This window comes from Motacilla alba, chromosome 5 (genome assembly GCF_015832195.1).
Source record: "Motacilla alba alba isolate MOTALB_02 chromosome 5, Motacilla_alba_V1.0_pri, whole genome shotgun sequence".
In the NCBI taxonomy this organism is placed as follows: Eukaryota; Metazoa; Chordata; class Aves; order Passeriformes; family Motacillidae; genus Motacilla; species Motacilla alba.
This window is the reverse complement of record NC_052020.1, coordinates 7,403,317-7,429,666: the sequence shown is the minus strand read 5'-3', so window position 1 is coordinate 7,429,666 and position 26,350 is coordinate 7,403,317. Positions and strand designations below refer to the sequence as shown.

Here is a 26,350-nt window from a genome sequence, read left to right as displayed (position 1 = left end):
AGGGTGTGTGGGAGTTATTAAAATTGAGCAAGACACGTTTTTCTGGATCTCTCCGGCACAGCTCTGCCGTGTAACTCAGAAGGAAGTCACCACACACAGTTTTGCCAGTTTGTGAAAGCTTTCGCCGTTTCACTCATTTATTCTACCTCTCTCACATCAGTTCCATTGTTCCGTAACAGTTAAGGTTTTACAGCCTCAAAATAATAAACGCATTTTCTGTTCACATTTTACAAGTCTATCCCGCATTGGTTTCACTTTGAGAAGCAACAATACATGACTTTGAACACCTACTATCACTCACATCAGTGACCAGCAACGCCTAGGCAAGGTTTCTCTAAACAGCAAAGTTTAGCTGAGCAGCGAGTCAGGATTTCCTTCTGCAGTTCCATTTCAGGGTTTTTTTCTAGAAAGATAAGATTCTCTGAGAATATAAAAGAGACTGCAAATGAACAGACAGCAACTCGTACAGACAAGCCAGACAAACGGAGATGCATCAATGAACAAGGGTTAGAGCATCCATGGCAGTGTTTCTCCAGGCGTTCCACATCCTGCTGTTGATCTGGAGGACATGATGACATATGCTTTACTACTCCTTTCATTATTCTGCAGCTTTATCCCTCTGTCTTCTACTCAATGAAATGGTTTACAAATATATCAAAATTGACATGAACAGCCCTATTGTGACCCCATTTTGCACTGGTTCCCTCAACTCCTATGTTGCTCCCCAAATATCACTATGGCCATGATTTCATTTTATTACCAAAGCTACTGTTCCTGCTGTCTAGGACAGCATTTCCATCTTCACCATGTGGACCAGAATACACTGAAGTTGTGTGTCAGGTCTGGTTTATTATTTCAAAAAAGCAAATCACAGCTCTAAAGATGAGTAGAAGTAGGCAATAAAGCAGTTTTTTTTTCCAGAAAACTGATATTAATGCATGTGAACTCAAACAATTCCAAAGAAAACGTCACATCTAATTGAATATTTTTGCTCCTGGAAAAAGGTCATCATTTGAAACCAGATCTACAGGGCAGCAATCATTAAGATGCTTTATTGACAATATCCACTCACTGCAAAGTTTCTGCCTGCATACAGTTAGGTCTTAGCTTTTCCATAGTGTTTTATTGGCAGTGGAAAATGCATCAGTACTTTATTGAAAGCAATAAATAATACTGTGATAAAAATAGTTCAAAAGTAGACTGTACATATTGTTACATAATCTGAAAATACACAAAAGATTAATAGAAAAACAGAACAGTAACAATGAATTTCAGTTTTACAAGCAAGTTAAAAGTGGAAAACAAAATAAGAAAAAAGACATGCTATATATATTGTTGCATAATAAATAATGCACCATCTGAACAGATTCTTGCTGGCTTTTTAATATGCCATTTACAAATGTCAGATACATTTTCTACTCATACAGTCCCAAATGGCTACAACCATCCAAATTAAAGTCCAGACAAGTCTTTAGAACAAGTTTACAAAACACATAGGGATGACTTACGTAAGAAAAGTAAGGCCTTTATTAGAAGATGCACTGCTTTAGTTTTCAGCCCATTGTACCTTCATCTTTCACTACTCATTTGACAGGAGGCTGCAGTGCTTTAGGATTGGTCCATTAGAACTGGTTCCACCAGCATCTTTCCACCAAGTGTTTTCAAGCAAAAAGGTCTAAGACAAAAAAAAACACCTCTCTGTGGCCTGTGGCTCACGACCAGGAATCATTATGAAGTCTATCTTCCTCAGGGAAGGAAAAGCAAAAATACAAACAGTCCTGGGTTTATGGCTTGTGTTCAGTCACTGCGAAGAGTCGCTGCACAAACACAGCAGAGGCTGTTAGCACTGAGGCAGTCGCTCCCACAACGCGTCCCGCAGGCTCAGGAGCTCCTCCCAGCTTTTCCAACCAGGTCTACTTTAAATAAGGACAAATTGCCACTACTCGACACATCCTCTGTGTGCAAAGGTACAGCTCTGAGAAGAACAACACTCGTGTACCGTCCCTCCTAGGTCAACAAAGGCTCACCTGAAAAAAAGCTGGACTTGTTTTCAGATCTAAGCTAAGCGCTCCGAAAGACAAAATATATACTGCTCGGTGTCATGATACTTTTACAAAGGTATTAAAATCCTTTTCACCTTCAGTTTCATTATTAAAAAACAGTGATAATTACAGTTACTGCATAATTTACAAAAACCCTATATTGCTCATAGGGACATATACATACAAGCATTACAGTACATTCAGCTGGAAAGACTAAAATTAGAATAAAAAATCAGCAATGATTTGATTTGTAGACTGAATAGAAACAGAAAAAGTAAGTAACTATATAAATGACGAGTCACATAAATATAAGAAACATTTAGATTCTAAAATATTTTCTCTATAGTACTCATGAATTTATTTGCTAATTAAAAACTCTGTAATAAAATATCTCAAAGTGTCCATTTAACAAGTATTAACAGGTTAAGGGTTCCAAATGTTGAAAATGCTGCATATCACCGGTAGAAATAGTGTGGGTAAACTGCAAAAACAACAAACAAAAACAACACACAAAAAGAAAAAAAAACACAGAAGATTCCATTAGCAGGTTTTAACTACCATTGCATTCCAAGACTGTCACAAACAGCTCAGCAGTGATGCACTGAATTACTGCCATGCCATGCTGGATATCATTTTATTGCCTCCTGCAATCTCCAGCTGCAATGCAAATAAAGCAATGAGGGCAAATGTTTCTGCCTCGAGGATTTCCATCCCACATCACATGACTACAGAAAATCCTGAACCAGGGAGGAGAATCTGGGGGAGAGACTTGAAACTTCAGTTTCTTGCAACTAAAAATACTTTAAAGAGAGCCCCTGAGATTAGGCATGAACTGACACGCTCACGTGGTCTGAGCTGCTACGTGCAGGAGTTTCCTCTCTCAGCATTTCACATGTAAGAACTCTTTAGAACTCAACTCATACATGCAAAAAGGTGCTGAATTTGAGGAAGCAAATACATGAGTTGGAAGGGATGCTACCAGTAAGAAGAAAGACACTGCAAGCAGAGAAGACAGGCAATTTACAGTCCATGAAAGATATCAGTGAGGGGGAAAGATCCACTGAGTTGATTTTTAAAAATTCATTGTAGTAAAAAAAAAAAAATCATTTTTGGGCTTGCTTCCAAAATGAGAGAAGTACTGTGCCATGAGAAAATACAGCAGAGGCTGCTGCAGAAACATTCCAGATCCTGGAGAAAGACAGGACTACAGCTCTTTCACAAGCCAGAATACATGGACTTTGTGTTACAACACATCAACAGCACTGCTCCCCAAACTGAGGCTGCAGGTAGCTAAATCCAAGCAATCACAGTGGTATGGAGGTCCAGGAACTGGGAAACTGCAATTATCCCTGTAACAATTCAGTACTGAAGCTTGTTTTAGTGAGACAGCTCTGACCAAGCAAAGACTTTGAGTGATCAACAATCTGAGCTGCAGTGTCACACACTGGATTATTTTTTCATCCCTAATTTATTCTCTTGCCCCCCCTCCCCACTTCCAGTAGCTGTGCTTCATCCAGCCTTTGATTTCAACACTTTCTACAGAGCTGTTTAGCACAGGTCCTTTTTGAAGCTGTTTTAAAAAGGAACACAGTTCTGACAAAACCCAGTATTTCAACACTCACTCTTACTGTAGGAAATGAACTCGAGATTTCCAATATGACCTATCCTGAAAACCTGGACTATTTTCTAAGTGTGTAAAACCACCATAGGAAAATCCCTGCTGCTTTATTTCACAAAGATCTGCTTCAGTGTTATTCCTATCAGCTTTACTCACCAGGAGAAGGCTTTAACAGGAGTAGGTCCTTACTGTGGCAGAATCCAATCTTTGTGTTCCTGATACACTGCCTATTCCAAGAAGCATGGGAAGACATGCAGAACACAGCATGCATGTTAGTTTTCAAAACAAAAAAAAAACCCTCCACAGCAATGGTGATTACAGCTTTGGTACTCACCCAACTCAAAGGTTACAAGTTAGAAAAGCAGAATTTATTTTACAGTTTGTATTATTAACCACTTCTTGTTCCACAGGCTAACAAAAAGTATTCTAAAAAAAAAAATCTGCTTGCCAACTAGCACAGAGAAAATTGGCAAAGGTGATTTTCTAAGTTATTTACTACTTTATGTAGTTTGTAAATGTCTAATATTAAAAAAAAAAAGTGGTTTTACATGGTAAAGACTTAACTTACTTTCATTTACAGAATTTCCCACATGAATTTTGGTACATATTTTGTGCTAATGACAGTACCTAAAATTTAGAAGAGCTTACTGAGAGTAGCATCAGATGCAAAAATTGTGTTTTTGAGCTTTATGAATAAATAAGAGTTTTCAGAACCTGAGGCAACTCCAACAGATTGCGTTCTCATGCTGTCTGTTCCAATAAAAAAAAACATTTCTTATTTGTTTCTCTATGTCTTTTGTAAACTAAATTCAAGTCAAAGTTTATTCTTATGTTGCTACAAATAGGTTTTTAAACAGACAAGATCCTTCATGTGACAACCTCCACTTCCAAGTGAGATTTTTGGGGTCTGCTTCTGTTGGTTTGGGTTTTTTTTAACTCATATCTGTGTGTGCACACATATACCCAAAGATCATTAAGTACACAGCAATGAATAAAACAGTGATTTCAAGTATGGTCAATACTGAAGTAATCACTGCAGGGAGGGTAATGCATCTGTTACTGAAGTTTTACTCATCTCAAAATTATCTGAGGAGGTTTACTCACATCATTTTTGAATGCATTTTACTGCATTTCAGAAGTGGGGTTCATATTGGTCTAATTGCTGCTCATCAGAAATTATGCTTCATGTGATTAAAAGACTCCTACTAAGCTGTCATTTTACTTTCCTAAATTACATTTATTTCTAGCTATGAGTCTCATTTTGTTACTCCAGTGATGTAAAAAAGAAACTCCACCTCTAGTACAGATTCCTGAAATGACAAAGCACCCTATGGTTAAACACAGTGTTATAAATACAACCATGCACAAGGCAGATGCTTTTATGCAGCAAAAAGGTCATTTGGACTCAATTCCCCTGGAACCTCAGGCAAAAAAAAAAAAAAATCATGCTTAAAATTATACAAAATCAATACCATCAATCTGCATCTTCTTTGGCTGCATAGAGGGTGAAGACATTGAGGTTGTAACTCTGAAATTTGCAGGAAGAGTCTCTGCTGATCCAGCAGCTAAACCTCTTATGTCCTTTGGTCTAAACTTCTTTCTCCATGAAGGTGCTCTCCTAAAGCTCTTATCATCATCCTGTCATATTGACAAACAACATTAGCAGTGCAAAAAGTGTTATTGGGGATTGTTGCTGACATTAAAAGGATTACTGACAAACTTAAGTAAATGTATCACCACTGAAGAAGGTAATTGTGAGGAAATAAAAAGTAAGTGCATTAAATACTGCACTGCCAAGCAGGGTTTTCCTTAAGCACTTGGGTAAATGTAATTTAATTACCCAAGTGCATTTTTGTTCCCCCATTAATACATCTGCATCTTTCAAGCAATATTCCCACCTCAGAAATATAACGCTACACTTACTAAATACAGTTTAAGTCCCACTTCCAAAAGCATCTTTTGTAGAGAAAGTATTGTATCAATGCAAATATACCCACTGGGCAGCTCCATTTGCCAGCTTCCCATTTAGAACCAGTTAAATCCTTTGAGTGCTGTTTTACCTCAGATTTGTTCCCCTGTACAATTAGGAGATAAGTGTCTATATTATTTGGAGAGATCTCCATGATCAAACTGCCCTGTGCCACTAGAACAGAGCACACATCTGTTCCCTTAAAGCTCCTTTTGCAGTTTGAAATCTCCAAGGAAAATAATTTAGAAAACCATCAATGCTTTCTGATGGGTTGTTAAAACCGTGGTACAGAAGCACATGGGAACAGAGCTGTCAGGAGCTTCCCCTTCCCCTGTCCTCTTCCTCATCCCAGCACCAATGTTTTTGAGACTGGTTTCCTGAGCTGGTTAACCTCAGAAGGGTTTTGTCACTTCAGCCTTAATCTGCAACACTTTTGCCTACATGTGCTACCACATCAAATCCCATCAGCACCAAAGATGAGGCAGCATGCAGTTAATTAAGGCTCTCCTGGGGAAGTGACACCAGCTTGAATCTGTCCACTGAGCAGCCTACAAGGTTAAAGATGGAACACTGTGTGTCCATGCTGTGGGTGCACAGAACAGCCTCACACTTAGATAGTTTTACACTCATTGAATGCAGTTTGTACAATAAGATCACAGGCTGCCCAACAGAAATGACTCTGATGTGTAAACACACCTGGCAGTCTTCTGCACCAGTATGAATCAAAATTAACATAAGATAACCACTCAGAGCTCTCTGAAATACTGCTCTTTAGGATAAAGTGCCTTTCTCTATCACAGCTTGTTCATTGCAATGCTGGTCACTAATTTTCCCATATTTTAGATAAAGAGGATTCAGCCCAAAGTGCTGCTATTAGACATTAACCACACGAGCTAGAAAACTAAACTTGCAAATCTTCCCAATACTTTCATATTCAAAGTAGTCTTACCAAAATACACAATATTGCTGTATTTAGAAACCCTCAGAGACAAGGAGTTTCCAAGTTAAAGTTTCTGTCACTGTTCTGTCAAAAGCTTGAAGAGGTTCAGGCTAAATTCTTTCACTGAGCAGTTCTGATAAAGTTTCCAGGACCGTAAAATGGGTCAACAACTCAAGTAACTTACTTCATCAAGTCTTCTGTCAGTGCCCATAGCAAGGAGGTTATTGAATTCCCTCTCCAGAACAGCACGAGCCTGAAGTTTGTGGTAGGAAAGAAATGGAAGTTAATTCCAAAAGATTACTAATTAGTAACCTATAATGATTTTAAAACCTTAGTAGGACCCAAATTGTTTAGTGCTTTCTTATCAGATTAATAAACATACTTCATACTTGAAAGGTCAGTACTTGAAAAGTTACTATTTAATTTGTAACTTATTAAAAATTTAAGGAAAACTTAACAGCTCTCCTCTATTTGTGATATGAAAGTTCATGACTCTGCCTCAAACTTAATTATTTCAGAGTAAAAACTAGCAAACAACAAAAATGATGAGTTTCACACGACTGTTGTGAAGATAGGCTGTGAAGAAAATATTCAAACAATTTTTTCCCCTCAAGCAAATTTACCAATGAGAATTGTTATTAACAACTAGAAAACCATTAGAAAAGCATGATTTTGAGTTTTTGTCTTGCATGACAACGGACAACTTTGCATCCATTTTTGCTCTTCCTAGGAGGCCGAAAGTGCCTGGTCCTTGGTTACCTGTGTGTTTTGAGTGGGGATTTGCAGCAGGAGAGCTAATGCATTGTAATCAAAGGATTCATCTAAGGCCACAAGTGCGCCGTGAACGCCGCTCTCCTGCAGGTTATTCGCGTATTCCTTAAGGCCGATGGACACCACCCAGTGGATCATCCTCTCGTTGCTCCACACCAGGACATCTAGGGAGGCAAAAACACAGTGCCAGACTCATTACACCACCACTTCTCTGAACCAGATCACCCACAGTCATGAACTGGATGATTGGAGTGAAGTGGAAAGTAAACATATTAGAAGTCTGCCGGAAGACATTTCACGCCGTAACTTAAAATATTCCAAGGAGCAATTCTCTAGATGCAAGAGATGCACCCATTCCATCTGGGAGGTGAAAAACCCACCAGCCACAACCCTGGCTTGGTTGTTGCCAGTTAGTTGTGACTCCTGGGAATGATCTCAGGCACAATTACCAAGTTAACCACCAAAAGGTATCAATGCTTTGAAAGGGAAGGGAAAGAGCACACAGAACCTTCTAAGCATGTTTTTAGACTCAGATATCAGAAAATACTTCTGATATTAGGCAGGGAACAAAATTATACTATGGCAAATCTTGGAAAATCATGAATTCCCACCCTACTTTCTCTTACTCCTCCTCTCTTGTACAAGAATCATCATGAATCTGGAAGATATAATTACCTAAGTCAGTTGGATATTTTTTCATCAACTGCTGGGCAATAAAAGTTACCCAGCCACAAGCAACAATAAAATTATGCAGATGTAAAGTTGTGTCAAAACAGGGGGAAAAGAAGAAAATAAGGACACCCCTCCCCCAACACGTTGTTAACTCTCATTCTCCTAAAACATTTTGTTTTAGACTTCAGAGCAGTATGAGTTTCAAAAATGTTCATTTGTAGCATAAGTAAGTAATTTAATGATGTGGTTTATCATTCAGTGTTCAGGGCCTACATCCAGACACGCCTTGTGCATTTAACACTTGATATTTTATAAATGGTTCCATCCTCTAAAACCTTTTCTTTACGAATCTTTGAGGCTGATCAGTGAAAACATGGCCGAATCAGACTGAGGTGAAGACAATGCACTAACCCTTAATTTCATTCTGGCTTTCTTCTCTTTTTCTTTCCAGTTCTTTCCGATCATAATTCAGTCTTCGGAGGCACATAATTCCACACTGAAAACTGTTCCTGTTTGGAGCAGAGAAAAAAAAAAAAAATCAGAAAAAATATTTAGAGATAATGGAACCACTTAACTGTGGGTGAGGTCTCCAGCTTCAGCCTCCTTACCTGTGAAAGCTGTCCACCATTTTCAGCTGCCCACGCAGATCTTTTTTAGTTAAGTGATCCAGCATCCGAGCATCCACCAGACATTCCATGAAGTAGCTGCGGTACTGAGGGAGCCCCAGGCTTGGCAGCCACTCGTTGCCAATCCACTCGTGGTTCATGTCACCATAGGCTAATGTCTGGTTTGAAAACAAATTAAGGGACAAGCTTATTGAAAGGAGAAAAGCAAAGCTGTTTTAGACAGCATAGTTTAAAGAAATTGCTTATTTGATTCTTAGCCTGTAAAGATAAGCACATCATACTGAATACTGAATACTATGTGTGTGTTTTCCAAAGAAGTCACCCTCATGGAGAAAAGCAAGATATTCAATTCACATCAGCCAGTAAAACTGCCTCAATTTATATCAAGAAATAGCATGACAAAATATGCAAGAGCTAATAAAATTTTACAGAAAGACTAATCTACATGGTTGGATAGCAAAAGCCATAGAATTTCATTGTGTTGAGATGTTGTAAATACTCTCTCTCTTGAAAACTGGGGGGAATCTTTCATGTGACTTTATAAGAAAACATATCAGAAAAAAACCTGCAGGCCTTTTTGTATAGTTAGCTGTTTTCAGAAATTGATAAAACCCTGTTGCCAAAGAACAAGCCATTCTAAATGCTAGTCCTTTTCCTAAAAGAGACTTTTCTCATTACAATTTTGATCTGCAAATCATCAGGCATTTTTTAGAGAAAACATCTATAAAGATAAGAGTTTATAATCATAGTATCTAATCATTCCTTGGGCAACAAAACCCAGAAGTCCTTTTTTTCAAAAGCATAATGATTCAGTTTTTTTCTGTTGAAAGGCAAAAGCTTTATTTCTCCTCTAAAGAAATAAATATACCCATAAATATATAAAAAATTATATAAAAATATATACCTAAAGGAAGCACCTTCCAGAAAGGAGCAAGGCCACAAGGAAATGCACCTCTCCAAGCCATCAGAAGGTGGAAGAGTGAAGGAGCTCCTTACTCTGGACTTGTTACCACTGACAATCAACAAATGAGTAGCTGAGATGCAGTTAATGGGACTTAAACCAGCTTTAAGCTGGAGGGCAGCCAAGAAAGAAGAGCCCACACTGTCCAAAGATATGGAGCATGGGTAAATCCCAAGTTACGTTTCTATCCCTGTATAAATACTCAGCTACATCAATGCCTGAGAATACAATTAGGATTTGCCATGACTTTAAGGCAAAACAATCAATCAAGGCGAATTACAGAATTAGTGCATAAAAGTCTACCTAACCATCGGGGCCCAGGATATCTTGTGGCACACCTGGGATGGTGGCTGGGTTGGACAGGGACATTCTACACAGAGCAGATATTCCTCTTGGAATTCTGGCTTCCTCAGAGAGCCATCCCCCACCAAAACATTAAAATATTTAAATCACATGTATTTCCCAAGTGTGCATTGCAGAGAGATAAGGCTGCAGTTTCCCCCTCTCCCGATCCCCAGGTCACACCCAGAATCATTAAAAGATGCTGGCCTAAAGGAAAAACAGATTCTTTCATGCTCTAATGATTGTGACAGTTTACATACAGTCTGTAATATGAGATAAAGTTTCCAACCTGAGCCCAGCTTCCCTCCTCATCTTCCTGTTAGGTGGTTAGGAAAGCAAAAGAACACACAACATATTAGTGGTTAAGTTTAGTAAGGAGGTCAAAGTTAATGGTGCACTGCAAGACTCTAAATCTACTGCATACCAAAAAAATCTAGATAAACCAAGCATCATGCAATGTAAAAAAGTATACACAAGGCACTTATTTTTGTATGAGAAGTTGCAAACCCCATCTACTGATTAAGTTTTCCGGAGAGAAGAAATTTCTGCACCAATAATTCAATTTGTCTATTTGTCAATCAAGTCAGAGCTCCATTTTACAGATTAGAATTTTGTTTACAATCTTATCAACATTGATTTTCTTCTTTCTCCCTTCTGGGAAAAAAGCTATCAAGATGCAGATTGCAAGGTTAATAGTTAGAAGAAGCAATGATCCAGAATTTTAGTGCATTAATTTGAAGGAAACAAAAAAAAGAAAAAAAAAAAAAAAAGACCAAAAGGTACTTGATTCAAATGTTCAAGAAGTGGAAAAAGCACTCTAAGGAAGAGAAGTGGCAACACTGTAAACTAACCGTTTGTTGTGTGGCTGTAAGATTTTCCATCTCTTCATGTGTTACCCAGACATTTCCCGTGGTCTAACATGAGCCCACAGGGAACCAATCCCATCCAGTGAAAGGAAAGCAGTAACAAAGAGGAGAGGTTGCAGAACAGATAAGCAATCGGTACATGTAAGGAGCAGGCATGGGCAAAGCAATGGTCTCTGGGTCAGGTACAGCTACTGACAGTCATGGCATGCAATAAGGGATCAACTTCCTTCACAGATATTAACAAAACTGAGCAGCAGAAACAGCTGACAGGATTTAACTAACGGGTAAACGTTCAGCTCTGCTCTAATCCGAAAAATACATTTGTAGCCTAGCACATAGCCCCAGGAATAACTTTAGACTGCAGAGCAGACAGACTCATGAGAGAAAATTCCCACTACGTGCCTAAATTTCCTAGAAAGAGACAGGTGCCTCCTAGATCATGTAGTCTGAATTATCTGGAGTTAATGGCTTTACAGCTACATTAAAAGAGCCTCCAACTATCCTACAAATTTCTGTACACACTTGTAGGCCTCATCTGTATTTTTAATTCTCTGGAGGCCAAAAGATGAGGCCAATAACACATACTCTAAATACTTTGGATTACATACTTAGACTGAAATAAACTTCTCTATTCCTCGAGAAAGAAAACTGCAGCTATTCCTTTAGTTAATTTCCATGAAAGGAAGGAACGGCCTATATTTAAATAATGCGTTCCTTCCCAGAAATTCTTCACAGGAGTTCAGTTCTAAGTTTACAGTCAAACATGGGGAAATTATTGCTGCACAAGTAAGTTTCCTTACCGTCCTTGAGGTGGGAGGGGCAGAGGGGCTGGTTAGGGACATGATTTCCTGGATGGCCAGGCGGAGCTTGAGCCTGTGCAGGGGGTTGCTGATGCCAATTTCCCGCTGGATTTCCGTGTCAGACAGGGCTGACATGATAGCACCGCTTTTCACATTGGCTCGGCAGGCAGCCACGTACCAGGCTGGCATCCCCACCCACAGCTGGAACACACAGAAAGAAGTAAACAGGATATGGAAAACATTCCTGCCTCCAGACCCACACAGTCTTTACAAGTCTGTACGTTGAGAGGGCTTTTTATTCATTTTGGGAGGACCACTCACCTCCAGCCACACCACCACGGTGGGCCCGTCCCACTGTGCAAAAGGCAAACCTTGTCTTCTGGCTTCCTCCAGCAACTCGTGCCTACAATTACAGAAATGCTCATTAGTTATAATGGATGTTACAATTCCAGCACTGCACTCACTTCACTATCTTCTTTCCAATAATTAACTTAATCCTTTCCTAGCCAGCCTTATACGACACACCTCCTCAGGCAGGTACAGCACATGCACAGGGACTATGTAGGGATGAAAGCTGAGCTGGGCAGGAAATCTGAGAGCAGCAGAGATGTGGATCTTGCCTTTCAGAACCCAGTTTCTGAAGTCACTACTGACACTCCCAGCCCAAAGTGAAGATGTCAGGCTTATTTGGCAATCAGATTCTCAGCTGCTCAGTTTTCTGCCCAGCAAAGCTGAACCAAAGCAGTCATTTCTCCTCAGCGTGTGTAGATTTGAAACCTGTGGCCACACATGAGCACATCAGACACGCCTGTCCATCGTGCTGTCAGGGCTGGACACTGGGACAGGGACCATTTCACTGGTGAACATCAGCCTGTCAGAACGTCTGGCACAGCTTCACACAACCAGAGTTGTGTTTGGCAATTCCATCCTGACAGGCTGTGTACTGAAACTCAGCTTTCATCTCCCCTGATGACACCATTTCCTTTGTTGTGCTGCAACAGAAGCGCCTGAAGTTTCATATTGACAATTCAGCTCCCATAGACAATGGAAGCTCACAAGGTCCCTATAAATAGCTGTCAAAAATGTTTAATAAACCAGAGGACAAAAACTAGCACTGTGAAGCATGCAATGCTGCTTGGATATGCCTGGCTGAAAACATGGAGAAAGCCTAAAAAAAGCATTTTTACACTGCCTTTGAAAGCCAGTTATATATGGTTAAATCTCCACTCATTCTCCTTTGAAAATCTGAAAAAACAACTAATTAGACTGCTTTTACTGTTCTTTATTCATGCCTGCAAGTGCAGAATTGAGATATGCAGCAATACTACAGAGTGAAGACCATACATTATGTATTTACCATTTTCTCACTATTTCAATCAAATAAAATCTCCTTGCCTTTTGAACTGTCTCACTGGATAGATCTAAGATAACAACAGTTTTTGAAGTTATAGGTATTAAAATACACAAGGCATCTTGAAGAGTGATTACTGGCAGACAAGGAGCTGTTTTGCTACTCCTAGAAAATGGAAATGCAGCATTCAGCTCTTTCAGACATATTTGGGATCCTCATGTTATATTAGTAGGTAACTAAATATTGAAAAGCAATAATGAAGCAATAAATATACTAGCAACTGCTTTATCAATAGATAGCACTTTTTCACCTGCACACCAATAAACTCCTATTGCTCTGGAAGAACCTCCCAGTAATTTGTGTTAATTAAATGTGCTTCCCAGGAATGGGAAAGGGATAGGAAGGAAGGTACTGCCTGACAAATGGTTACAAATAATCATTCAGGTACCATTTTGGGATCCATCCATTAAGGTGGAACAGTGTTCAGCAGTCAGCAACTGAATTTCCCTACCAAAAAAGACTGTAAAAGCTTAGACGTATTTGTACATTTCAAAAAGAAACATATTTCTGAATTTGGAATAAAGGATCAGCTATTTCCCTGCTACGGTGGAACACATTACATAAATTCCACAATTAATTAGCCCTGAACACATTCTGTTCTGCTTCTCTTTGTTGTTTAAAGATTTAAAAATTAGAAAAATAAATTAATAAGATCATATGAAACACTGTTTGGTAAGAACAGAATAAAGTGCTTAATACTGTATTTGCCAGAAAGGAACACAAAGTTTCTTCCAAGTACTTTAGCTTCCAAATTGGTGTCTATGCCCTCCTTTTTGGTGGCTGTACTGTGTGGAGTTCAGAGAGTATCAGTGTCATTTCTGGTTGTTCTATAAGTCCCATTGTATACTTCATGGTAACCATGAAACAGTGAATCCTTTGGAGTAGAATACAAGGAATACATCAGAAATGTAAGGAGAGGTTATGATGCCAACTTGAAACTCATGGTGGTAATGTAGGAAGAAAATAATTGTGTGACAGAGGAAAACACATAAAAATAAAAACAAAGAAAAAAATGTTTATGAGATGACTTTATGCAGAAATTATTCAATGGATCCAAAGAGGAAAGCAACCATGAAGCGGAAAATTAATTGCAGAATTTGTTCATATGCAGTAAGAGATAAACTTGCTTGCACAGGAAATCCTTAACCCCAAAGCTCAAGATGTAGCCCAGGCACAAAATATCTCATAGGAAGAATTCAGAAGCAGCTGCTGTTTCATCTGCAAATGATGCATTGATGTTTTCTTCCTATAGCAGAGAACTTCTCTTTTCCCACTATTCCCTTCAAACTCCACCAAGACACTCACTGCATTCCAGTAAAATGTGATCAGATCCCTGAGAGATCACAACTGCCCAGCCAACTGAGTCTCACAGCCCAGCCATCATACCAGCTAGGAAACAGGTGCAAAATCCAGAATCTTTGTGAAGAAAAAAAAATATATTGCAGCGGTGTCAGCAGCATTAACAGCTGGTACAAACCTGGCCCTGTGAAGGATGAAAGGGTGCCAAAAGAGTAGCTGGCTACAGGAATAACTCCTAGGTGACAAAACCAAGGGAGAGATGTCTGGAGACTTAAAAAAAAACCTGGCTGGGCTTCCCTTGGAACAGGAGCCCAAACATGCTGCTGCAAGGGGGGAAGGCTTGCTGTCAGACACATTCCAGAGGCATCTCACAGCAGCTGGGGAGGACAAAAGCTGTGGTCACAGGGAGTGAGAAATGATGTCAAAGCTGCAGGTGGTGCCTGATGCAGCAGAGTGCACAGGACCCTCCAGAGACCGTGTGAAGTATCTGTGCTCAGAAGGGCTCTTGGCAGGAGAGCACACGCTCACCCCACAAGGAAAATAAAGCAGCCTGGATCACTTGGTCACTGGATTAGGACAGCATGGGAATGGATACATGGAGAGCTCGTGGCCAGAGGGGAATGCTGTATCCCAGATTTCTTGGACAGAACTGAAGAGGATTGATTTGGGAGAAGTTCAGAAACAGTAAACACTGCAGTGTGGGGAAGAGAGTGATACTGATGGAAGTGACAGAGCTTCAGGGCGTAAAAACTGAGATGCAACAGCTGTAAAACATGAGATGGATGTAGGCAGAGCATCAGGGGAAAGTTAATATCCTTATTCTAGACTGAGTTCGGGGATGTAGTAAAGTGCTTTGTGTGTGAGAGTTCTCTTTAAATTTAGGGTTGCCTTCCTTTTTGAGGAATACAGTACTAAGTTGGTAGTGCTGTAGCCAGAAGAGCACAAACACAGTTGTGGCAAGCACTGTCACTAGCACAGCTCACACAGGAGATGAACACAGCACTACGAACCACTTAGGTTTAGTAAACACCAAACACCACTTTTACAGAAATACATCTACCTTGGAAACACAAATACCTACTACTGCTAAACAACTTTCAAAGTCCAGATTACAAAACTAAGCTAAGAGGTTTTAATATTTCCACTATAAAAGCTCACACCATGCAAATTTAGACAACACACAAACTAGCTTTCACACTGAACTAGGGGACACTGGATTTATTTCAGCAACACATTTTCGTAACCTATTCTTTTGAATCTCTTGTATTTCCTCTCATTATTAGACTTTTTTGAAGAAAGGATAGAGGTTTGAATATATTGCTAAAAAATCCAAACGAGTTTTATCATACTGGAACAACAATCCTAATAAAAATAAATACAAACTTACCCTGATTTTGCACTACCACATCAAATGGTAAACAAAAGGAAAATAAAATAATGAAAGACAAATATAAAACTAGGATTAAACGGAACTCAAAGGCATACAAAACCAGACAAATAATGTGTACTGTAATTTAATTCTGTAACTATAAATACGTTTTTGTTAGCAGACACTGAACACTGCCCTCAGCCTGTTTGTGCACATGCAAGCAGAAATGAGAAAGATAAACGAGCAAATAGGGATTAGAGACAGCTATAAATAGAATGAGCTGTCTTTGTTTCAGGTATTCAGGTAGCTGGAATTCTTTTTGCTGAATACAGGGTTTTGTAAGCAAACAGCCAGTCAGAATTTGTTTTAACCCACACTCCTCCAATATCAGAGTGAAAAGCAATTTAGAGCAGCTCCACCACTTCTTTTTCATAAGGAGCATCTCAAGAAGGCAGCAAGGGATCTCTGACCCCTTGTGATAAATAATAATAAATTATAATGATAAATGATAATAAATAATATTGCTTCCCATGTTCAGAACACCCCTCAGGATTCTGAACCAATGGCATGACAGCATCTTACTTGGGATTTTTCAAACAATAGATCTAGATTGTTTTAATTTCATTGAGTGGTAGAAAATAGAATGCTCCAGGGAGTCCTTAAAGCCCCCTCCAGTACATAATTGGGCTGTGGGAGAGATGGAGAGGGGCTTTGGAAGAGCTAAGGAAGGCAATTTTAAACTAAAAGTTTTCATTTGTTTAATAGAGACAGCTGCCTTTTCAGCAATCTGCAACATGCAGCCATAAATTACACTTTAAGTAATACCAGCACATTTTTGAAAAGCAGAATGTTTACAAGAAAAGCCATGATTTATCTGCAACTGCACTTCTTGCATTTCTTAAAGCAAGGCAGTATGGATTGTTTCACTTGAGAATGAAACTTGTGGCTGGTATTGAGAAATACCTATATTGCTCAAAGAACAGACCTTACCACTCCTTAGATATGACCAGACTATAACTATTTATTCAACCAAGATGTGGTATGACTTTAAAGCACTGTAGAAAAGGGAAAATACCAGATCATAATAATATATGATTGCCTTCAGAGCAGCAGTCTGAAGAAAAACAGCTGAGCCTTCTGTTATCCAAACAAACCCACATTCCATTCTGACTTTTCAAACCAACACGCTGCTGGTTTTCATTAGCAGCCACCAGGCATTATTCTTATTAGTTAATAGAACGTAGGTACTGCAAGAAATCCCTCTCAAAGGGAAAATTAGCACCCTTTCTTTTCAACATTTACTGTCTGTCTTCAGAAAGTAAGGAAAGTCTGACCTTCATCAGTTTTTTGACAGCTGAACAGAACAGAAGCAGCAGAAGTTTAAGGTATATGGCTCAGCACTGGAGGAAAAAAATGCAAGGAATGCCTGATCCTACTTATATAAATTTGAGTGTTTCCTGTATTCCCATATAAGCATCAAGTCAGGATTTCTACCAGCAGCAATATCTCTTTTTCACCTATGATTAGTCTTTGCTTCATCTGTTCCAAGTCTGGAAACAACAAAGCATGCAAACAGACACTCCAAAGGTGAGCAGTGAACTAAAGATTTTCTGGGAGAGAGTGAAAAAATTCTCATGACTAGCAAAGGGTAACTGCATACAAGGTGCCATAAAATAAAGAAATAGTCACAATTGATTAAAAAAAAATTGAAGAAACCGGGCCAATATGATGCAAAGAAAAAGATTTCAACAGACAATCTTAAACAGAAGTGAAAAAATTAGTGCAGAGGGAAGCTGCCAGCAGCTGCAACACAAAGGGACAGAGAAAGGAGCCAGCAAATTCATACACAGGGAGGGATGTCTGCCCACAGCATCTTGTGCTCCCTGTCTGTCAATTCCTCCACAATCTGGAGCAAAGAACAGCCAAAGACAACTTTGGGAAATCTCCCATTTGAATTAAAGGTATTTATAATCTATTACATTTAATACCTCCCAAAGCAGGTATGAAATATAATAAATTTAGGGGGTATTTGATAAGAGTCCACTTCTATCTCCAAATTTCTTTATTACAGCAGTCCAATTGTAAGTTTTCAGCTTAAATTCCTTTCAAATTTACCATGACCTATGCTGCTATTAATGTTCTGGAAAAATAGTAAAAAAAAAAAAAAATCCACGGAGGCTTATTAGCCACAGCACCATATTAGGCAAAAATACCCCAACACCAAACTAAAAAATAAAACCACAGCATTTTTAAACAAAGCAACACATGAATAACAGAGGAATAAAAATATTTGATAACTTACTTCTTCTGCATTTTCCTGTTTTTCTCTGCCTGACCTCCAAGTTTGCTGAGGCCTAATGCATCCTGAGAGGAACCATCTGCTTCTCCCAGGCCACCTACGAAAAACCCCAAACTCAAGTCACTCTCAGTTTAATCCTTTGCAATATTACTGATCAGGAATGTGTAAAACCAAAGCCCCAAGGCCATCTCTCTCACTGTGTAAGAAAAAGCAAACCAACCTTGTCCTAGAGCTTCCTTGCTTCCTTGTCCAGGTCGTCCCTTTTCCTTCTTGCCAAACAGGCGGCCAATGGAGGATTTGATCCCCTTCTTTTTGGGAGCTTTGTGAAGGGAATCTTGGCTGCTGTTACTGCTACTAGGATTACTTGTTTGGCCATCTTGTGAACCTGTTGAACTGTACCAAAAAAAAAGAGTCATAAAGGAGCCCATGTACAACAAATTCACCAGAGATAAGTTCAGGGTTCTGTGGAAGTTAATCCAAGTTTGGTAACTCATTAATGACATTTAATTTTATGAATTATGAAAAGAAATGTTGATGGCACAAGTTCCTGGCTGAAAGGGGCAGACAAAGCTCAAAATACTTGAGTGGAATCCATTCCAGACACTTAGGTACTTTGAAAAGAGTATCTGTCAATCAAAGTGATGGCAATTTTACAAGTCAATTCTCAATTTAAAGCTAAATAAAAACTTGAAAAGTATTACATTTTTCATATCCCAAGCACGAAGAAAACTTAATGCAGACTTGGAGTACCAAAAGCATTCCCATGAAGCCATTCCTAAGCATTAGCAAAATCTACATTCCTAATGTTTATGTAACAGTCACCCATTTATGTGTTCACACTCCTGACTTTTGAGAAACACTTTAACACTCAGACTAAAATCCTAGAGGCTGAACAGCTCTGCAGTTTGGGGGTTATTCCGATGCTGTGGAACACTGAATTCCTGGCAGGTGTGAGTGATTCCCAGCTCACTTACTTCCTGATGTCCCTGATATCTTCGTGGCTCACTGTGTGCAGAGCTCCTTTCTGGACTCTGTCCAGACGCAAGGACCGAGGTGAAGAAGGCGGTGATGTCTCACATTTTATGGTGGTTTTGTCATCTCGTACCTCTTCTCTGGAAGCTGGAGACTGATGGGAAAAGGAAGGAAGAAAACTTCAGGGGCAATGCCAAAACATGAAGGCAATACCAACACTACACAAGCCAGTGAAAGGAAGAATCTTATTTCAGTGTTAAAGGATCACTCTTGCCCTTACCATTCTGCAGTTGCCTAGTTTTTGTTTGATTTCTTTCTAAATTTCTTGTTACCTTCAGTGACAAACGACTAAATTCAGTCTTAGCTACTGAAATGAGAAAGTAGCACTTCTCTTTTATTCATTTATAGGGCTAAGAACTAAAGTAATGCCTTCAGCACCATAAAATGAATATATTTGTCCCCAGTTCAAGCAAGTGCAAAGACAGAAACCTAAAGAGACCTGTGGAAAGAATTATTAGCAAGATCATTGACTCTGTGAAGTCAGTTTCTACACACCTGTGGCTACAAAAGTTTGAGTAACAGAAAGAATAACTTATTTGTGTGTGCACTGAGAGCTTTTAAAATTCAGCACTGATGCATGAAGACTACAAAGCAGTGGTTGCAAACAGAAAGCAGCACAGCAGTCCTCCACACCAGCAAAAACAGGCAAACAAACACAAAAACCCACAAAACAAACCCACACTTAGGCTAAAATGATAAACCATAATCTTGTTGTGTTACAGAGCTACCCTGCAAATGCTTTATGTTCCTGTTATCCACTAATGAGTTTGGGGGCAGGGAGGGAGATGAAGGGGCACACCATGAAATAAACTAAAGATTTTTACCTTTCTACGGTGTTTCCTTAAATCACTAGGCTGACAGATGCATGCAAAGAAAAGAAATTTGGAAAAGCTGTATTTATTGTAAACTGTAGCACATACTAAGACAACTAGTACAGACAAAACACCTTGGGGAGAATATAAACAACAATTAGAACAATGGCACAGAGAGATACTGGGTATGAAGTACTCCTTCAATCACAGATTACTTAAATGTATCCCTGAAGTGAGGAAAAGGAGGCAAGAAATAAACACTTAGAGTTGGTTATCTACCAAAGTACCAGAGATGTTTGAGTGTGTTGTGTGTTGGGACCGTTGGCAAAGCAGCACAAAATCCGTGCAGCAAAAAAACCCCAATAAAGTGGGGGGGGGGGGGGGGGGGGCAAGGTGTTGCTTTGAAAAGGTGAGACCTGCTTTGAACCTCCAGGTCAGCCACAGGAGCCTTAGCCTTAATAAATCATCTGCACTCATCCCTCCTCACAACCCAGGGATTCCTGCAGCTGTTTCCTACACTGCACAAAGAGCAGCCAAGACTTTAATAATGTCAAAGAGTGCCAACAATGGCCAATTTCTGTACAGTAACAGGGTTCTGTTCTTTTTACAGCTTTCCAGTGCTGGAATGTTTGAGCAGGAATTCACCACCACTTTTATTTTATCCTCCATCCATGTACCTCACTCCCCAGGGAGTGCTCACCTCTGCCAGTGCACAGAGCAAGAGTTACACGAACAGCTTATTCAGACTGATGCTGACAAAAGTTAAATTTAGACAATTTGTTTAATAGCTCTCATTATTTAAAAAGCCTGCAACCAAAAATAAAGTTGGTCCCCTTTGAAGTGGGACAGGGGAGGGATGTTGTTTCCCTCCCACAAAGGATAACTTTTAATTGCTTTTGATTTAGAATACATGTAAATTTTGCAGCATTAATATGGAAAGTTTTGTTCAATCTGACTGTAGAGTACTACATTACTCAATCATAAGTTCACTGAATCATGGAAGGGACCTTTAAAGATGATCTAGTTCCTCCTCAAGCTCTTGACAAAGCACGGCAGACTCATTTTACCATTACTGGATCTTTCATCCATTAAATCTGATGAGCATAAAAATGAAAACGTTCACCACATGGAATGAACTGCCCACTACGGCTGCTCAAGAGAGCTGTAGGCTTCACCATTTATCATGCTGATGCTTTTTAATCATGAGGGGCTTTCAACTGACTGAGCTGTATAACCACTGGCATTAAGCTGATTTGCCTACATGATCAAAACCTAATGCAACTCTCTAATAAAACGCTGGAAGACACAGCACAACTCAGTCTAATAATCCATGACAGCTCTTCCTAAAGTTTCTAGAAAGCTCTTGTTCTCTAATTCTTGATTTCAAGCTTTCACAAATCGTTGGCAGGTACAAAACTCATCAAACACAGCTACGAACACCAGAGCAAGTGACTTCAATGGACAGTTAGGATCTAAAGTGAACTTAATTACAGTTCACTTTTCTTCAAGTGCATTGGATTTCAGACAAGACACATTCTTCTGATCTAGTTTTGGGGAAAAGAGCTACTGAAATTTGTATATGGTTTTCTGCATGCGAGGTATTTAGCTTAACTAATTATTGTGAAATGTTAGAAGATACTGCACTCCACAATCTGAATTTGACAGCTTTTTTTTAGAAGACTGCTTGCCCCTGGATATATGGCTAGAGCTAGTACAATGATTTTTATTTTAATGCAAAGAAGGCAAAATTATTCCCTTTTATGAAAAAATACTTTTTGGTGTATGTGCACATTAATTTTAAAAAGCCAGCAAAACTACTTAGCTGAAATACTTGGTTTTAACTGTTCATTTTATTTAACATTTGTGTAAAACAAGAAAGGGGGAAATTTTTATCTTAATTTTACAGATGTGTTTACATGCATAAAGCAGCTCCTAGAAGGATTATTCTTCCTCAGCAGTCATAGGAATGTCAAAAGAAGGAAAACATCTTTCTCTACTCTCTGAACTCCTAAGACTAAACTGCTTTATTAACTGCAAGGTCTAACAGGTATTTCTTTTACCTATCAGGCTTTAATAGCTTAAAACAGGGCACTAGCACTCATTAATATTCAAACAGCAGCGATACCATCCCAGTCTTCAAGGTTAATATGCAAATCACTTTTTAGCTGAGTGTTTACTGGAATAGTGGACTGCTAAAAATAAAGTTTAAAGCAGATGGAGAAAGTGGTTGAAAAGAAAACATTATTTCTTCTAGAAAGAGGAGTCTGAAGAAAGACCATAACAACAGAAGGAATAAATACTTAGGCACGAGATGTTGACCAAATAATAGACTTGAGCTCTGAACGTTTTTCCTAATCATTATGTATCTTACACTTTTTATAGAAGTTGAAAGGAAGCAGTAGAAAAACCTAGAGAAAGGAAAAATACAGCTGAGTGAGCAGGAGAGGAAGGAGCACCCGAACAACCCGCTTCCTAGAGCGCAGGCACACTTCCGAGGAGACCGCCGGCCGCGGGTACCCACCAGCGTCATGATGCCCAGCCTGTCCACCTCCCTGGCGGGGCTGTGCGGGCCGCGCCGGGGCGTGGAGCGGCCGCTGCCGGGCGGGGAGGAGCCGGCCAGGGCCCCGCCGAGCGCGGGGGCCACGGAGCCCAGCGAGCGGAACCGGCCGTGCGCCTCCAGGCTGCCGCTGCCCACGCGGCTCTCGATCTCCTCCGCGCGCTGCTCCGTGTTCTCCTTCTCCTCCTGGATCAGCCTGAGGGGAAAAAGAGCCTCACAGGAACGGGACATTCCAACAAGGACTGTCACAGTCATATTTTCTGAAAAAATCCCTTCGCCAGGATTTCTTCTCCTGGGAAGCTGAGAAGCCTCAGAGAAAAATGAAAACGGTATTATCTCATTTGCTTCTCCTGTGTTTTGCTGCTTTGGAGTGTGGTTTGGAGATCGTTTATCCAACCGGTGGTTGTTTGATTGGTTTTATGTGAATTGTTTTAACTTAATGACCAATCATGGGGTAAGGCTGTGGCGGGACTCTGGAAGGTGTCACGAGTTTTCATTTTCATTCTTTGTAGCCTCCTGTCTCTATCTGTTCTCTATTTTTCAGTATTTTTCAGTATAGTATTCCTTTAATATAATATAATATATCATAAAATAACAAATTAGCCTTCTAAGAACATGGAGTCAGATTCATCATTCCTCCCCTCATCAGGGAACCCCAGAAAATACCACAAAGGACCGCGCACACAGAAGCAGCACTTGGCAGAAAAACGTGGGAAAATTACCATTTTTCAGCATATTTTTTATCAAAAGCTCCACAGCAGACAGGCCATACCTGATCTCTTTGTTGATTGCATCCAACTGTTCCTGCAGCATTATGGCCAAAGTCTGAGCATCAGCCTGCCCGCTTGGTGACAGCAGATCAACTGAGCTGAAAATGGTCTCCCTGTCATCCTCCATGTCAGACACATCCACATCACTCTCGAACGCTTGTGCCACGTTTGCCAACACACTGGCTTGCTGGGCCCGCTCCCAATCCTGCTCATTCAGGGTCTGAACCTACAAGAATCCATTAAAGAAATAAATCCAAGCTCAAATGGAAAAAAACATATCTCTACTACTTATCAAGATGTTTAGAATAATTTATGTAAGTCCACTTACATGCTGAATTCATCCATCAAGACAGCAATGTTTAGAGAAATGTAAAAAGAAAAAGCTATCATGTAGGAAACTTTAAACTTCATTTAACTGCAAGATGCAGAACACGCTTTTAATTACAGCAGAATTTTGCTACCAATTCCATGGGAACTATGGAATCAGTTTTATATAATGGGTACTCATGCATTCTGAAAGGAAATGGAAATTGCTTGCAGAACAGTAATGTGTTAGATTAGAGTGTACAGACACAAAAGTAGGACTGCTTCAAATTGTGCTTTATAGGCTTATCAAAATTAAAAACCAAAAAACTAATTTAAAAATACCCAACAAAATGAAATAGGAGCTGCAAACCATAATCTTGTGACTATTTGCTAACAATTAAAAGGACCAGCAGCTGTTCATGCGTTGGTAACACAGCATCTATAAAACCCAGGAGTTTTTTGCCAGGTCCTCCCAGTTCTAAAACCTCCTTGCAGCTGATGAGCCTCATGCACTGAACAAATGTGTTTTGTTATTTGTATGTTCCCTCTTTACCTTTGAAGGCTCGTCCCTGAGAGCAGCCAGACGCCCCTTCTGGGGCCGCCTCAGCACGGAGGACGTGCCGTAGGAGTCTGTGTGACTGTCCCCCACGGAGGAGGGTGGCACAGGGAATCTGAAATCCGCTCTGCTGCAACACAAAACAAACATTTCATCTTTACAAAGGGAGAAAGAAACAACAACAAAAAAAAAAGTTACTCAAAAAATTTCTCTTGTCCCACCACTGCCAGCTGTTTTTAAACAGTATAAAAATTGTTTTATATGCTCTATAAAACTGAATTTATAGTGATGACTGAAATATTTTCATTTATAACACAAAATATTGTAATTAGCATAGTGACCTTACAGAAAATAGAAAAAAACCAAACTACTGCTGGTACCTATGATGAAGTGATGTGGCTCTGAGCCTCACTTGGTCATTTTCAGCCCTTAATGCATCAACATTTAATACAAGTTGATCCTGGAAAAATAAATAGAAAAAATATCACATGCTTTAAAAAAAAAATTAGTGTCAAATACAAATTTATAAACTCTCATTTAGTTTTTTATCTCATTTCTCTGAAAGTTGGAAATAACAGATTTTAAGATATAGCCTTTACATATTTAAACATTGTTTTTGCTACACACAATTCAGCACTGTCACCACAGGGCATCTCAGAATAATTCTGCTGCCTCTCTACCCTGACTCTAGAAATGACAATACGTATTTTAAAAATAGCTATGAGTTCACATGCTACTAAGTTAATTTATTATAAAGTGATAAGAAACATAATTTGTTCAAGCTTTCTGCACAAAAGGATCTAAAAGCATTCACTTTTAACGTGGACATTTTTACATGCTCTAGAAACTCAGAATTTTACAGCAGTTAAATTCAATACAATGAATGAGAAAACAACAAATGAGAAAACAACAAAAGCCTGAATAAAATAAAAGGGGGCTGATAATGAACATCTGTAAGGAGGGACCTTGTCATTTCCAGGACAAGCTATTGCTAAGAAGCAGCCAAGTCTAATAAATATTTGTCTGCTCTGCTCCCTCTGCTAACATTTAAAAAAAAATGTTAGCAATTGCACAAGCATTTCATGATATTCAATGCTTTGAGAAAACCTTATGGAAAATACCCAACATTAAAAGTATTTCTCATTTGGTTTTGCTGTTCAAGGTCATATGTACAACAGTATAAAAATCCTACACAATCTCCAAACTTTGGTCAGTTGCAAACATATCCAGGCACTTCATATATTCAGAAGTGTGTTAAGTCTTGGACTAAAAGGTCATGTATTATCTATAAAGCCCCCCTAAAACTGTGGCACACAATACCATAAAATAAGCAGTAACAACCTCTTTCTCTTAAACAGAGCAGGAAATGTTAAGTTTTATGAGGAATTAAAATCTGATCCTGCTATGTAGCAAGGCAGCAATTAAGTTCAAAGATAATATTTCAGAAATGCAGTCTACCTTTTCATGCTGAAGTTCTTCTATTTGTTTTTTTGCATTTTCAATTTCTCGAAGAAGTGAATTCTGAAATTAAAGGCATCACAAATTAAGCCACACATAAGCTTTACACTTTTAAACCATAACCGTGATGACTATCAAAAAAAAATGCAGTCAACACTACACAAATGCATCTTAAATTACACATCCTTGATTGCTTCCATCATTTCACTTTGATTATAGCTGAAGGTTTATCCTTCCAGGTGTACAGCCCGCTAAATAATGGATTTAGTAATAGTACTGGCTCCATAAATCTTTAATAGCAATAGCAGCCTTTTAAAGCTCCATTTCACAGTCCAACTAGTAAAAAAAGGGAATAATTATGGAATAATTCAAAGTAATTCAAGAAAGGCCACATGATCAGAACAAAGTCTTAATGTTACCTGAATGTTTCTTCCCAACTTAGCATAAAAGAATGAGCTGGAAGCCTCAACAAGAACACTTTTCTAGAAGCTGTTAACTACAGTAAAGGACAAGTAGATCTTCCTCATCATTTGCAAATGTAGTTATGGTTTAGAAGATAAGAGGGAGTCAGGGTCAACCCTGAGACATCACCTATTGTTCAAGCATTATGCATGAATGTAAGAGGAAGCAAACATTCAGTACAAGTCTGGAAACACCATTTGTGTTCCAAAGCATTTTACTGCCATGACTGTAAAACCAAAGACACACAGCTTTTCCTGAAACATTTCCCCAGATGGTCATTTCACCCACTAGTAACAGAAACCAAAGAGATTTTAATCCAAGACCAAGCAACTCAAAGTCAGCATCAAGCAAATTGCCACTTTAGAAGACATTGCTTTGCTGGATGAAGAACAAGGGATCTAACTTCAAGCTC

General features: G+C 39.2%; 1 protein-coding gene across 14 annotated transcripts in view; it reads right to left on the bottom strand.

Annotated features, from left to right (window-relative positions):
- Positions 1-99: 99 nt before the first annotated feature.
- PPFIA1 (PTPRF interacting protein alpha 1) overlaps positions 100-26,350 on the bottom strand; it is a 54,108-nt gene continuing 27,857 nt past the window's right edge. Inside the window, exons 12-33 of one of the 14 annotated variants that reach the window (XM_038137224.1) lie at positions 25,477-25,539; positions 24,399-24,478; positions 24,016-24,148; positions 23,485-23,487; positions 23,159-23,382; positions 22,351-22,582; positions 19,842-19,871; positions 18,960-19,111; positions 18,206-18,378; positions 17,989-18,082; positions 15,705-15,716; positions 11,929-12,010; positions 11,608-11,808; positions 10,793-10,855; positions 10,231-10,257; positions 8,621-8,796; positions 8,424-8,521; positions 7,329-7,504; positions 6,754-6,822; positions 5,133-5,298; positions 3,817-3,887; positions 100-2,523 (exon numbers count right to left, since the gene is read on the bottom strand). In XM_038137224.1, coding sequence (XP_037993152.1) covers positions 3,829-3,887; positions 5,133-5,298; positions 6,754-6,822; positions 7,329-7,504; positions 8,424-8,521; positions 8,621-8,796; positions 10,231-10,257; positions 10,793-10,855; positions 11,608-11,808; positions 11,929-12,010; positions 15,705-15,716; positions 17,989-18,082; positions 18,206-18,378; positions 18,960-19,111; positions 19,842-19,871; positions 22,351-22,582; positions 23,159-23,382; positions 23,485-23,487; positions 24,016-24,148; positions 24,399-24,478; positions 25,477-25,539 — 2,313 coding nt within the window. In that variant the 3' untranslated portion in view covers positions 100-2,523; positions 3,817-3,828. The remainder of the gene's footprint in view (positions 2,524-3,816; positions 3,888-5,132; positions 5,299-6,753; positions 6,823-7,328; positions 7,505-8,423; positions 8,522-8,620; positions 8,797-10,230; positions 10,258-10,792; positions 10,856-11,607; positions 11,809-11,928; positions 12,011-15,704; positions 15,717-17,988; positions 18,083-18,205; positions 18,379-18,959; positions 19,112-19,841; positions 19,872-22,350; positions 22,583-23,158; positions 23,383-23,484; positions 23,488-24,015; positions 24,149-24,398; positions 24,479-25,476; positions 25,540-26,350) is intronic. The other 13 variants (XM_038137226.1, XM_038137231.1, XM_038137229.1 and 10 more) reach the window with 13 other exon arrangements.